The 14,692-nt window shown below is 39.0% G+C and overlaps 2 protein-coding genes across 2 annotated transcripts; one reads left to right on the top strand and one right to left on the bottom strand.

The window, feature by feature from the left end:
• The first annotated feature begins 2,734 nt into the window (after window positions 1-2,734).
• LOC104449131 (cysteine synthase 2) lies at window positions 2,735-6,381 on the top strand. Its single transcript, XM_010063162.3, is given in 7 exon segments — window positions 2,735-3,030; window positions 3,032-3,064; window positions 3,554-3,628; window positions 3,714-3,857; window positions 4,766-5,155; window positions 5,266-5,501; window positions 5,675-6,381. Coding segments are annotated over 7 exon segments (1,299 nt in total). The 5' UTR covers window positions 2,735-2,847; the 3' UTR covers window positions 5,913-6,381.
• A 677-nt stretch (window positions 6,382-7,058) lies between these two features.
• LOC104449130 lies at window positions 7,059-9,571 on the bottom strand. Its single transcript, XM_010063161.3, has 3 exons — window positions 9,266-9,571; window positions 7,689-7,789; window positions 7,059-7,562 (listed from the first exon to the last, which is right to left on the bottom strand). Exons 1-3 carry the CDS (start codon window positions 9,324-9,326, stop codon window positions 7,281-7,283), a joined length of 444 nt encoding a protein of 147 aa, XP_010061463.1. The 5' UTR covers window positions 9,327-9,571; the 3' UTR covers window positions 7,059-7,280.
• Window positions 9,572-14,692: the final 5,121 nt, after the last annotated feature.

The following is a 14,692-nucleotide window of genomic DNA, read 5'->3' as shown; positions in this document are numbered from 1 at the left end:
CAATTGAATTTTTACCTGAGTAATAAGGTTTTTCACGTGATCGGTACTGATAAATTTCTTTCCCAGAAAAAAGTTATTCGCGGGTTTAATTTCCTATCGGATGCATGCCAATAAGGCAATGTAAAATGTCGGTTTGAATTGACTCTGTACAGGTGGAATCTCATCATGCCATACATGGCGAATTGATGACATGGGAATTTACATTTTAACTCAGACAATAACTTATATACGAGAAAGTCAAATTATGGATGAAATCAATTGTATAATATTTGCACACACAAAACATGGTTAATGATATGATTCTTCAGTAAATTAATTATTTCATCACTCCGACTTATTGTGGTGAAGTAATCAACAGTTATGAATTAGAGTGATGCGATATAATTGTTGGACCCTTTGATCTTCTTTTATATTTATTTTTTTTAGTTTTTATCTTGGAATGGAAAAGTGATGCTAAAAAAATTAAGCTTTTATTGTTTGCAAAACGACAAATAAATGAAGATTATTGACATCATCGGCAAAAAATTTTGAGCATATATCGTTTTTTCAATAATGAAAGCATTGTACATCTATTGATAATTTCTAAATCATACAAATAATTATTTTTCAAAAAAAAAATTGCAAATCATTTTTGTTAATGTACCACAGGTATCTATTTGGAAACCACTGTAATATCCCACACATGGGCATAAAATCCTATTTAGGATCTGAAATAGAAATAGCACACATTAAGAGTGATCGGTTTCAAAATGGATAAAACCCACTATATTAGAATCGGTTTCCAATTTTTTGAACCCAGCACCTACCTTGTTTGTTGGTTTGATTTCAGGGTCCACTCGAAAACCTATTTTTCTTTTGTTCCTTTTTTTTTTAGTTTCATTTTTTATAGGATAAAAATATGAACAACAAAAAGGTTTAGAGTAAAAGATAAACGAGATCGAATGAGTAAAGGCAAGTCAAAAAGCCAGCGAGGGTTGTGAGGTTCAATGAGCAAGGGTGAGTTGCGAGCTAGCAAGGAGAAAGGTTCGCGAGCAAAAGAAATAGAGAATTATGAAATGTTTGAGTGAGGTTTGAGAAAATAAAGGAAAAATGAGAGATAAAGAAAAAGATGCCAAGTTACCACCGCCCTCAACGGCGCAGTTGGCTTGGGCTCTCTCCCTTATGAAGGGGAGAAGTTCGAATCCCAGAAACGTCGTTAGGGATTCTTACTTGGAATACTATGGTGGTGGTCCCGCAGTCGCTCCTCCAGGGTTTGTTCGCCGGCTGTCAGCTTACGAGGTTCCCTGGGTTACCAAAAAAAAAAAAAAAAGAGATGCCAAGAGAAAAATTAGAATTTTCAAGCTTTACGAAACCAAGTCAAATTCAATTTGATCGATTTGATTTTTGAGTGATTCTTCACTTGAAACTAGGAATCTAACCGATTCCAACAAGAACCTGAAATTGGACCGGACTGACTTTTAAGGCCTCTCAAGGCAGTCTGATTCGGTTCCCAAGTAGAATCAATTTGATTCCATAGCTCAAGATTGTTATATGAACTCAAAACCAATTGCATGGCATGCGCTTTGTGATCTAACCCACAAGTATAAATAAGTAGACTTCAACTAAGGACATATCGACCTGAGGGTTTGCTTTTGTTTTTGCGGTGTTTGCTTTTATTTTTGTTGGGAGTGCTTCCGGAGTAACATCTCGAATGTACAAAATCAATGTGGAAGAGTGCGCCCTATGTTTAGAGATGGGCGAAAGGTCATCTCCATCTCAAATCCCGTTTTCTTAAAATTTAACCTTGCTCGGATGTCCCAAAATCATTTTTTGGAATCAGATCCAGTCCTTCAGTTATATGTATAGTATCTCATAACCTATACATAAAAAAAATTTCCCTCTCTCTTTTTTTATAAATTGAAAAATCGTTCGTGGTTTTTCAATCGCAAAAGCCAAAATATATGACAAATTGGATAAATTCATGTATGATTCATGGATTTGAATAAAAAATTGTCTTTTCGTAGTCATAATGATATAAGACGATCTAAATTGGTACGCAACTAATCAGTATTAATTATTTACTTCTTTTGCAACTCTGGGTTATCTATGCGGATGATCCCCATGACGCGAGGAATACATAACACATATAATTGTTAGTTTGAGTGAGCAATGGCTCGAAACTACAACATTGGGGCCCAATAGTCAGCTCTTAGGTTCTGTTTTTTTTCTTTAGAAAATACACAATTTGAAAAACATTTTTTTTAAAATGATTAGTTGTATTGCTTACACAAATGAACAAATGAAAAACATCTTTATCATCTAGGAAAATATTCATATATAAATTGTTGTCGATAATAAAAATACTTTTCATTGAATTTTTTTCAACTGTTCATTTTTTTGCTAATCAAACAAGACCCCAGTCTCTAGTCATATCAACTATGCAAGCGATGTAATCATTGATCGCCGCTCGAATATCGCTTTTGAGGATTGGTTCACGTGTGGTTCATCTTTTGCAAATGTGGAGAGCGATTTAAGCTTTTGGAAATTATAGGGAAGACGGTAAACATAGTTTTTACTCGTGGGGATTTTTTTAACCGAAAAGAAAAAAAAAAAAAATTGGCCTAGACTCGGATCGGTTGCCTTCTCCAACGACGGAATTCTCATGGGCCCACTTCAGAAAGCCCAGGCCCATTAAAATTACGCCGTTACGTCCGTTACTCCGTCCCCGTCGCGAGTTCGCCCTAAACCGCCTTCTCTCTCGGCTCGCAATTTACGAACTTCGTCTTGTCCCCTCGTCGGTTCAATCCTCATCGTTGCAGCGGTGATCTCGGCTCGGCTCGGCTCGGCTCGGCGGTCGGAACCGCCGCGATGGCGCCTGCGAAGGCCGCGGGCGCCGTCGCCGCCGCCGCCGTCTCCTTGGCCGTCCTGTCGTACCTGCTCTGCAGCCACCGCTCTCAGAGGAGGGAGCCGCCGGAGAAGAAGAAGAAGCGGCGGAACGGGCGCGGCAAGGACGGACTGATCGGCGCTATCGGGAACACGCCGCTCATCCGCAATCAACAGCCTCTCCGACGCCACCGGCTGCGAAGTAAAGTCTCGTGTCTAGCTTCGTCTCTTGCTTCGCTCGGTCGTTCTTTCTCGCTCTCTCCTTTCGCCGGGGATCGATCGAATTTTCGAGCTCTACTTTGTAGCTTGAGATGATAAGCATATGTGCAATTCCGCGGCGAGCCGTCGTTAGGTGCACCGGCTGCTCGGACGTGGATCGTTTTCGTGTCGAAGTGCTTTTTCATTGGCATGACAATCGCAATTGAATTTGTGAACTTCCGGCTGCTGCGATTCCTCGGTTTCTAGCTGTATTCTAACTAATGTAAAACCTGCTGATGCCTAATCAGTTTCCGTGTGCTCGTAGTGATCGGATCATAACCTGCTCGAACTCCGTTCTAAGGTCATTTTGTCGATATTTTTCGTCTCTAACAATGGAAAAATGAAGAGGCTGCGCGTTTTAATTTGTCCAGTGTGGAGATTGGTTTTCTACCTGTTTGAAAGTTAATTGAATTGCCTGCAAATTATGCTTCAGATTCTTGGAAAGTGCGAATTCTTAAATCCTGGTGGGAGTGTAAAAGACAGGGTTGCCGTGAAGATTATCGAGGAGGTAAAGGACTTTTGCAATCGCCACTTGGTTTCCTCTGTTGATCGACTGTGTCATTGGATTCCTTATTGACTTTCATATTCAACAGGCCCTGGGATCTGGTAAGTTAGCGAGAGGAGGAGTGGTCACTGAGGGCAGCGCGGGTAGCACGGCTATTAGCCTTGCCACGGTGGCTCCTGCGTATGGATGCAAATGCCATGTGGTTATCCCAGATGATGTTGCCATTGAAAAGGTTTTGTATTGCCTAACAAAAGCTGCTGTTCCATTATGTTATGTGTCACAGTTGCCAGGTTCTATCCATTTAATTTTATTTTTTTTTACTTTTATGAGCTAAAACCTCTTGTTGGAAACAAGGAGCTGGATTTAGCATGAGTTTGGACTTGAAGGAACATTTTCGTCATGACTTTCTTGATGTTGGTTGATACACAAATTGCGTTCTTCCCTATGGTAGTTGCTTTGGCATGAGAATATTCAGCACTGGCAGCATGTGGTGCTTAATAACAAAATGCTTGTGCCATCTTGTTGATAGTTTATACTGCTTGGATTCTTATAAAAACAAGTTCCGGAAGGAAAATAATCTCCTCTCGAGGTGTTTTAGACTATCATATAGATGACAAGATTCTGATATTACTAATGGAACTTAATGTTGACTCTTTGACCAGTGGTAGCGGAGTGGTATTGACATGGTGTTTTCTCATTGAGAAGTTATAAACAAACTCGTAGTTTCTTTTTTTTCTTTTTTTTCTTTTTTTGGCTCTAACCTTCTCCTTTCAGTTGGTTGATGAATTTGAGAGGATCATAATTGGTGCGATAATGTAATTGTGTATTTTAATATATGTAATCCTTATCTCTTCAAGCTTGGCAAAATACTCTTTTGGCCTATATTTGCATTCCCTCATGGAATGATGGTCAACTTCCATAACAGCTATTTTTGTCATAATCTCTAACGTCTAAATGTCTGTTTGATTAGATAAGATAGAATGCATGATAACAGCAAAGCTGTTGCAACCTGTGGCCTTGTTAAAGTATACAACAATTAACTTGTCTGTGGAATTATGTTTAAGCCCCGGGGAGAATCTTGTCCTTCTCTCCCTTCCATTTAGCATTGTGTTTTGACTCTCTCCTGTCTGTTTATCTCAGTCTCAAATACTTGAAGCTCTTGGAGCTACTGTGGAAAGGGTGAGGCCAGTGTCAATTACACATAGAGATCATTTTGTCAATATCGCAAGGAGACGAGCAACAGAAGCAAATGAGTTAGCATCGAAATCCAGGATGGATGAGCAGACAGATGGTATACGATTAGAGCATGTCAACGGCTACCATTGTCATGGAGAGATGCTTAGTTCAAGTCCATTACATAATTATAAAGGAGGATTTTTTGCTGACCAGTTCGAAAACCTTGCAAATTTTAGGGCCCACTATGAAGGTACCGGGCCTGAGATCTGGGAACAGACCGGTGGTAATATAGATGCCTTTGTGGCGGCAGCAGGCACTGGTGGCACTTTGGCTGGAGTTTCAAGATTTCTCCAGGTCAGTATAACCTCTTCCTCTGATAAGTTCACACATTATGGTGGTAATATAGATGCTATTTTGTTTGAGTGATTGATTATCCAAATGAGTTCCTTAATTTGTTGCCGCAGGAGAAAAGTCAGAAGGTCAAATGCTTTCTTATAGATCCGCCGGGTTCTGGTTTATTCAATAAGGTGACGAGGGGAGTGATGTACACAAAGGAGGAGGCTGAAGGGCGAAGGCTGAAGAATCCATTCGACACTGTAACTGAAGGAATTGGAATTAACAGACTAACGGAGAATTTTAAGATGGCGAATCTTGATGGAGCTTTTCAGGGGATGGATTTGGAGGCCGTTGAGATGTCAAGGTTGGTGTGTTTTCTTTTTCCATCTCCCGTGTCGATGCATATACTTACTATAGCTAAGGAGCTCATAAAATGGAGATTTCTATTGCTGCCGAAAAGGAAAATAAAGTTTTTGTGGTTCTCGTTACTAGACCTCAACTGGAGATTGATTGCTTCGTCTGCTGATCTTTTGTCAGGTTCCTCTTAAAAAATGACGGGCTCTTTCTGGGGAGTTCTTCGGCCATGAACTGTGTCGGAGCGGTCAGAGTTGCCCAGTCAATAGGCCCGGGTCACGCTATAGTGACTATCCTCTGTGACAATGGGATGAGGCATCTAAGCAAGTTCTACAATGACGAATATTTAGATCAGTATGGTCTGAGACCCCAAGCAGTAGGCCTAGAATTTCTAGATATCAACTCAAGAACTATTGACTAGTTTTATACTCGATGGTTCTTGAAGTAACGGGAACATGAAATCACGTTCATTGGCAACTGATTGGAAGTCAGAACCATACGTTAACGCCTGATGGTAATGATGCCATTGAGGGGTGTATTTTGCTTTTTCTTAGTCAATCATTGTTTTAGCAGTTGAGCTTGAAACAAATACCGGCTTGTCATTCATTATTGTCGCTCTTCAAGTTCAGGATTTCATTATATTCATATTCTGTGAAGAAAGAGCAGACAAAGTCCTGATTAATGTAACGAGTGCTGAAGGCAATTAATTAGTCTACTGTCTCTTTGACCATCAGTTTTGAGCTTGAAACAAATACCGGCTTGTCATTCATTATTGTCGCTCTTCAAGTTCAGGATTTCATTACATTCATATTCTGTGAAGAAAGAGCAGACAAAGTCCTGATTAATGTAACGAGTGCTGAAGGCAATTAATTAGTCTACCGTCTCTTTGACTATCAGTTTTGTTCTACAGTTCCCTTTTGTTTTCGGTGCTTAACCACGACATTGGTTTTCAAGTATCCTGAAAGGAATTCTACTTCAATCATGCTTCAACTGATTTGGGCATTCTATGATGCCACCTTAACAGCAACCGATCTATCGACTTGCTCGGACTACACAATTGCTAAAGCAAGACATACTTTGTACGGCTACTGAAGTGTTAATATAATCCTATATCAAACTTAATTTAAGAAACGAAGGAAAAGATGTGGAATTGCTCAATGCGTGTCTTCTCACAACGGAAAATTTGGTGTAGTGTTTCTTCCTTTTTTTTTTTTTGTTTTAAAGCAACAATTAGGTGCGTCCAAAGGCAATCGCAAGAACAAACAATCATATTGCAGTATTAATTAGCACTTCAATTGGCACAACCACATGCAGATTACCCAAAAGAGGTGTTTGAATTACTTAGCACTACAACTCGTGTAGAAGTATAAACTGGTTGAGATCTCACCTGCACTTTGCAGTTCATACCAATAGTTCGGCACTGGTGGACAGTTATAGTGGCTTGTGCACCATATCCTTCCATTTAGCTCATGAACAGAAACTCCTAACCGATCCACAATATGAAGGTCATTACCAGCGCATCTCAACCTTAAAGGACTGAAAAATTCATCACTCCACGGCCAAGGACTTGAGAAACATAAGCTCTTATTTATGCTCGATAAGTGATCATGTAAGCCAATTATTGCAGGTGCTCTTATGATAACAGTACAAAAAAGTCGAGCTGACAGACTAGCGTCATAGTACATTGCTTTGGAGTATATAAAGTCTCCACAGGCATCAAGCCTTATAACAGAGGTCGCCACAATTCAATATTTTAGGAAAATGTCTTGAGCTGTTGGAACCTTTACTCTCACTGAGGACACCACTTCTCAAACTGGGATTCCTGACAGTGTGGATCCAGCCAATCCCTAGAGGAACCCTTTGACATATTGGAACTCGCTTTTCCGTCACCAACAAGCTCCCTTATGTTCTCTAATTTATTCTCCCTCCCAGAGCCAATGATTCTTTTATCTGCTTCCTTCAATTTTTGCTTGAGACGCTGCTTGCGGCCAGAAGAGTTCAGTGTCTGACTCTTTGCTTGTGACGGAGGGGCGCCGTGTGGTCCCAGGTAAATGGTCTCTTCCTTTTTTGCCTGCAGGAATATGACATTTACATACACGAAACATTATTTGTCCACACGACACTACAAGAGAACAATTCTGAGCTTCTTATGATTAGTACAAGAAACTGTAACAGCATATTGGCTCCACTGACTAACCTTTGGAGAAGAAGGTGATGGCGTATCTACCTCTGGTGCAGTACCTCCAGCTAAATCTAGTTCACCTATACCCAAGCTTGGAATTACAAAGTCATCATTGTCTGTAAAGGACACCAGAGATTCAGACTAGATCAAAGTATAGTTGGCAGTCTATGCTTAATGAAGACAAGAATACATTGAAATACAGACTATGGAATGAGTTTTATGCAGCGCCCTGCATTGACCATGAACAACTCAAGAATAGACATTTCAGAACATATGTTGCAGAAGTTGGTGAAGCATACGGTGAAAGCACTCATCCTCAAAGATAAATTTGTCTCATCTAAGCTATTCAAGGAAAACCCTTGAATTAGACCCAAAGTGGAAAGAGGGTGGTAACATAGCTCCAGAAGAAAATGTCACTTCGTAAAAGAAAAATGGCCCCAAATTTCCCTTAATAACTAAAAGATTCAGAATTTCTGAGCAGACACATTGCTTTGCCCATGACAAATGTGAGATTTATAGTAGTAGAGAGAACCCACAAATGAGGAAGGAATGGACCGGGCATACATCAAATCAAAGAAGAAATCTCTTGAATCAAAGAACCAAAGAAGCACTAAAGGGTTATCCCACACCTACACCGAGATGCAATGGTGATTCTCAAATAGCGAAGAACCAAACGTGATATGATCACATAGAAAAGCTAGTGTTTGCCTTCCCTTCCCCGTACTTCCCTATCCTCTGCCTCATTGCACCCTTTCTTTCTTTTACCAACCTATCAATTCCTATGATACCACATGACTTGTGTTCCTCCATTTCTTTGTTCCAAACCATTAGTTGCTTCAAGGTATACTATTGAGAATATTCATTGAATGCACAATCCAATAAGAGAACTCAGATCGAATCGATATTGATATACCTACTCGATCCAAGCTCTTAGAATTGGAAGTCGTACCCAAAACCTTACAGTGTTAACCCCCAAAAGACACGTTTTCAGATCTCGCATTAAAAATCCTCCTTCTTTACTCTTTTTAATTATTGTAATGCCTATGAAATTAGGTTGATACTTCCATATATGACAGATAACGTAGGAGACATCTCTATTTTCCCCAGAAAATCCCAAAAATCAGTTTTGCAGCATCCGCCTTCTATCACAATCACTGGTACGGGAGGCGGCCCAGGATTGCAAATCTCATGTCTCGCTATATGCAGCATCCTACAACACCTACTTCCCACCTCCTCCACAGTCACAATCTTGGACTCGAAGGAAGGCAGCACAAAATGAGCAGACTCTTTGATCACGATCAGATCAACAACATGGTATCAAGAGCAACAAAAGCTCCCGGCTTCCCATCATACACAAGCCACGCGCTCGTCCTCTCCCAATGTCGAAACCAAGAGCAGCAAGGCCACCAACATCGGCCCCAACTCGACCCATCACTGAAGCTCTCACGGCAACAGCCGTGCCAATGCCGAATCCAGACGACACCCATCGCCATAAACCCAATTCACCCAAAGGATATCAACGCTGGCTCCCGACGAATACTGGGCACCCGCGAAAACCAGACGAAAAGAGAGAGAAATTCGAGAACTTTTACCCCACTCGTCTTCCTCCTGTTGTTGTTCGACTGGAGTGGTGTCGGCCTGAGGGTGGTCCATAGGGGTCGCACGATCATGGATTTGGATCCGCCGCGGGGCGAAGCAGACCAGGAGGAGGAGGAGAAAATCACGACGATCGAATGAATGGACTTCGGAGGCGAGGAATCGAGAGAGGAATGGAATGCGTTCGGACCCAAAAAAAAAAAAAGAGACAACCTTCGCTGCGGTCCTCTCGATCGGTCGGGACAAGCACGCCCCGGAGAATCTACTTTATAGCGAAAAAGGAGGGGGGGGGTCTTGGATTGATTGAAATGAGGGGGAAGTAGCACCCTTCCATTAAATTAAGATTAAATTTTAAGAACCCTAGTCTTTGGCAAAAAAACGCTCGCTGCTGCTTCGAATCGAATCGAATCTCTCTTTTTTTCTTTTTCTTTTTAATATTCGGGGGGCGGCCCTGTCCGAAAGGGGGCTGGTTCTCTTGTGATTACGGACGTCGCTTGAGGGTGCTCTAGTCATTGCAATAAAGCATCGTTTTTTCAAAAACTTTCAAATAATAACCTAAAGTGCTATCATTTTTTTAAAATAAGGGCTTAAATTAGAGATTAATTTCAATAAAAGTCCGAAATGCTCTCATTTTTCTCAAATAATAACCTAAAATGGATCTTATTTCAAATAAAAAAACTTGGATTGTGCATATCAATCTCAAAGAAAGTCTTGAACTCACTATCTATGAATGACAATTTCATCTTTTAAAATTTTAAATATTTTCCTTTTTTCTTTCTTTATTTTGTCTTTTTTCATAAAAACATTAAAAAAAAAAAGAAAAGGAAAACATAGGCAGGAGGGTGGCGGCTACCCCATCACTAGTAGGGTGGCAACAAAGGCCAACTTGGTCGTTGGACAAGGGTTGGATGCTAGGTGAGGGGCAAGGGGTACCGTTGTCTGTGTTTTTCATTTTTTCTAAGTTTTTGATAAAAAATTTAATCTTATTTACTTTAAATTTAACTTGTGTTCAGACAAAAATATCATTGATCGGCCAGAATATTTTGCCGGTGAGGTTAAGCCATTATTTGAAACGGTAATGACACTTTAGGCCATTCTTTATAATTGATATGATTATTTCAAGCCTTTATTTGAGAAAATAAGAACACTTGATGTTCTTATTTGGAATTTTTCCTTTTTTTTTCGTGACCCGCCTTGCATCTAAATTTTTTTAAATATCAAATTTAAATTTGTCCGGACCATCTTATTGGAGCACCTCAAGCCCACCTCCTGTCTAACAAAATCAAAGAAAGCTTCGATGACAATGAATGAAGGAAGTGGAAAGAGTTGGAAATTCAATCAATAGCCACATTTGTCGGCATGTTTCTGCCCTTTTAGTTTTTACTGAGATCGTTGGGGATTATCCATGCGGATTGCGGACATCTCATTATAATGGAGATTACTCCCTGCTAAAAATTGCAGAGGTTAAAGATCTGAAGCGGTGGCTACTACGGGAATGGAATATGAATCCAAAACATTTGTTTTGGAAAGAATTTATATTGATTGTGCCCCGGAAGGCAAGTTTTAAGCAAAATGGATTTTATTTCCCTTCTTTATTAAACTACTATTTGACAAGTATATTTTCTTATTTTTTCGAGGATTTGAAAAATCGTAATACTAAATTTCAATAAATTTCTTAACCTCAAGCCAAGCTTAGGACAAATATAAGACGAGACACATTGTACGATCTTGACCCAGATGCCTTGCAAGAAATGAGCCTATAAACTTGCCTCGCGTGAAGCACGGGATGGACGCGAGATCTTGTCACTTATCTCAGAGTAAAGGTGGTGATTGGATTCAATCATCCCTTCAGCGACACCTCTATTTGTAGGATCTCTTTGTGTCGGGTTTAAAAATAATAATAATAATTGCAGTTCCCTTTGATCAATAAACTAACATATTTTTTTCCATTATGTGGACTTGTGATTCAAGTAATTGAGGTTCTTGAAATTGTATAATTTTCCTAATCGAATGTCTTAGGTGTTGTTTGGTAACATTCCGGAGAATACTTATTTCACGATGGCCGTAGGGCTGAGTTTCGCCCGACCAAGATGAGGCTTGCCCGGACACTGCAAGGTTGGTGCCACCTACCCAGGGCGAGGCCGACCTTACGGTGGCCAAGCGAGGCTCAGCCTCGCCGGATTTGAGTGAGGTTGTCTTGCCTAACCAAGGCAAGGCCGAGCCTCACTAAGCCAAGGTAAGACTTGGCGTGGACCTCGCCAATCCTGGTGTGGCCGAGGCTGGCAACTGATTAGAGGAAGGAGAAGAAAAAGGAAAAAAAAATATAATAAAATTATTAGAAAAATCTTAGTTACAAAAATATTTGGGGTTATGTTAAACGTATTTCTATTCTGGGAACATAAATTTCATATAGTTACAAAATGTCTTAAAATATTTAGAAATTGTTCCCAGGAAGAGAAATATTATCAAACGAGCCCTTAATCTCTAATTTCAAGGGGAAAAAAAAACTAAAGTTTTCTTGCTGGTCGATGTATACCCAAAAAAAGCTGATGTGAAATCATTCGCATCATCGTGAGCAATCACTTTGCATTTTAAACAGTATTTCATCGCACGATTGCATCGGTGATTTCAACAAAATACTTTTGGTTAGCACCGATTGATGACGCTTAAATTTATGCCAGGAGCGGCAATGAAGAAAGATTAAAATTTAATTGAAGGGATTAGAAATTCAGGTATTTTATTTAAAGACTCGTATACTAAGTCTCATGAATAGGCATGTCGGATGAGAGTTGCTCAATTTTTTTTCCTTAGAAAATTAAAGAGCCAATGGAATGTGATCACAAGCTCGCAGGCGGTGCCTAGGTTGCTAGGCAAATACACAATAGATTGCCTAAGCTCCCATTTTATAAGGCCTGTTTGTTAGACATTACACAAAACCAAAAAAAAAAAAACTTTTTCCTTGTAAAAAGGATAGAAAATTATCTTAATTTACATAAATTATGATATATGTTATCCACTTGTCGATATTAGTATATATGTGAAAGTTTTAAGTGTCTCGAGTTGAAAAAGTAAGTCAAAGTATGCGAGTTGCAATCAACTTTGTTAGATTAGATGTGTATATATTTTACGTCCTTATGTTAGATTGACCCATGCATTATGGTCCTATGGGGGTGCTAGAATCACACTATTACAACAAAAAAAAAGTGAAGACGAATAGTTTTTTGTTGTTTTAATTCCCTAACATTAGAAATTTGGGAGGTAAGTATTTCTCAATACAATGACAATTGAACTTAGCCCACTATCCTTTATAATCTCTCACCCCCCACTTCTCTCGCTCATGGCATTGTACTCTTGCTTACTAAGCAAGGGTGGAGATATCGACGTGATTGTTCTTTTAGAACTTTATCAAGAGAATACCATGTCCATAATAAAAATAAAAAAAATTGAATGCAACAATACGAAAATGATAATTGATCACAATGACAAGGTACGCAATCCTTGGCGCAACAGCCACGTCGAGGTTTTTGATATTCATAATGCATTCATTGCCGAAGACTATGTTTTCCAACTATTTAAGTCATTAGTAATTGAGTCAACGATTTTATGTTATATAGAACATTACTTGACAGTCCTCTTCGCATGTAAGAACGTGCAAGATGGGATGTAGACGCATTCATGTCGATAAAATGGCCTGAACAAAAAAATAAAATAACAAAAAAAAAAAAAAACAAAACAAAATAACAAAAAGGGGAAAATGAGAGGTCTGTGGGGATTCAAACCTTTGATATGTGCTTTAGTACCTTCCCTAAAAGCTCAATCTATTAGGAAAGACCAACAATGAAACGTGTAACATATAAATTAATACATAGTCACATTCACATATAAAAAAAGCATTCCTTTGGCAATCGGATTCAAACTTGTGACCTTCTTGGGATTTTCAAATGTATTGATTACAAATTTTTTGGGCAAAAAGAAGCACATGAACAAAAATCATTACGAGCAATTTTTATTCTTATAGGTGCAAATGATTTTCCATTTTTTTCCAATCATTTCGATTATTTATCGATGCTCATTCTCCCTATACTGGCACTTTGAAACGAAAATCACATTCGGACCATTGGAATTTCAATGATCCTCACTGCAATAGATGCAGTCTATCTATTTAGATCTCATGTTCAAAGAACACCCCTCCTGCTTCCTTTTCCCATCTGTCTGTTGAAGCTCAACGTTTCGTTTTTCCTCCTCATGTCCTGCTCACTAGGGCTTTCGTGAAGCAAATGGTATTTTGCTAAATCCACGACGGGTGGACCTTCGTCCTTGTCTTCAGATTGCGTTCTAAGTCTCACTTGTCTGGGTGCATTTGAGAGTTACTTGCATTGCATCGGTGGAGATAATTAGTCCGCGTCAGGTTCTTAAATCTATTGAAAAGTCATCTTTGATTTCTCCCCAGCTAAGGAATTCGAAGCTTTACACGTCAAGTTCTTAAATCTATTGAAAAGTCATTTTGATCTCTCCCTAGTTGAGGAATTCGAAACTTTACTTGTTGAGCAGGCAAATGATGGAAAAGAAAGGGCTTTATGCTCATCTAACTTTAAAATTTTGGCTCCAGTCTTTTTCGAACATGAAATTCCGTCTTTCCATCATTTTTTTTGGAGACACCGTTGAAAATGTATTATTTGAATTTAATTATAAATTTATCTTGTTAAAAAATTAGCTTATTAAAGCACAGTTGATTCGCAAGAGGGATCAAGATCTACTTAGAACAAAGTTATTTTTTGTGATTAATTTGATGTTTTTGTTCATCATCTACCATTAATGTATTAGCTAACTATGCTCTATCAACATTGCTCTCACATTTGAATCCACAATCGTTCGACCCGTATCTATATTGTCCCACCCCATAACCCATTAGATATCGAGTTTAGTTTTACACATTTTAAGCATTGCATATAAATTATTGTGTTTCTTAGGAAGCCACTATTTGACAATAACCTTTTCTTTTTCTTTTAAGATTGGGAAAACACCAGTAAATCGATGATTATAAGATGAGACACATGAGATACCTAATATGAATGCCAAAAAAAACGGACGGGTAAACTTGTCCTGCGAGCATCACGGGTAGGTGGATATGGGATCATCTCATTTATAGCAGGGCGAAGGTGGTGGATTCAACCATTTGTGATCTCTACTCGCAGGATCTTTCCGTTGTGTTTTGATAATAAAAGGTTGTGTTCTGATAAAAGAATAAAAAGAGTATTGAGGGTCAGTTTGTTTGATAAAAACAATTTTTTTTGTGGAATTACTTTCAGATTTTTTAAGTTTGGATGACGGAAACTACTCTGATCATTGAAAACTAATTTCATGGAATGAAAAATAATAATTATGATTAATTGCATTTTAAACAGATTTTCACTGCACAATGA

This window comes from Eucalyptus grandis, chromosome 6 (genome assembly GCF_016545825.1).
Source record: "Eucalyptus grandis isolate ANBG69807.140 chromosome 6, ASM1654582v1, whole genome shotgun sequence".
NCBI lineage: Eukaryota > Viridiplantae > Streptophyta > Magnoliopsida > Myrtales > Myrtaceae > Eucalyptus > Eucalyptus grandis.
The sequence above is the reverse complement of the archived record's forward strand: the minus strand, read 5'-3'. Positions and strand labels throughout refer to the sequence as shown.

Excerpts from the sequence above, each read along its gene's own strand:
- LOC104449130 (XM_010063161.3), bottom strand. The coding sequence starts at position 9,326 with ATGGACCACCCTCAGGCCGACACCACTCCAGTCGAACAACAACAGGAG. Across the intron at positions 7,790-9,265 it reads ACAGGAGGAAGACGAGTGGG|ACAATGATGACTTTGTAATT; the intron begins GTAAAAGTTCTC and ends TGTCCTTTACAG. Across the intron at positions 7,563-7,688 it reads CATCACCTTCTTCTCCAAAG|GCAAAAAAGGAAGAGACCAT; the intron begins GTTAGTCAGTGG and ends ATATTCCTGCAG.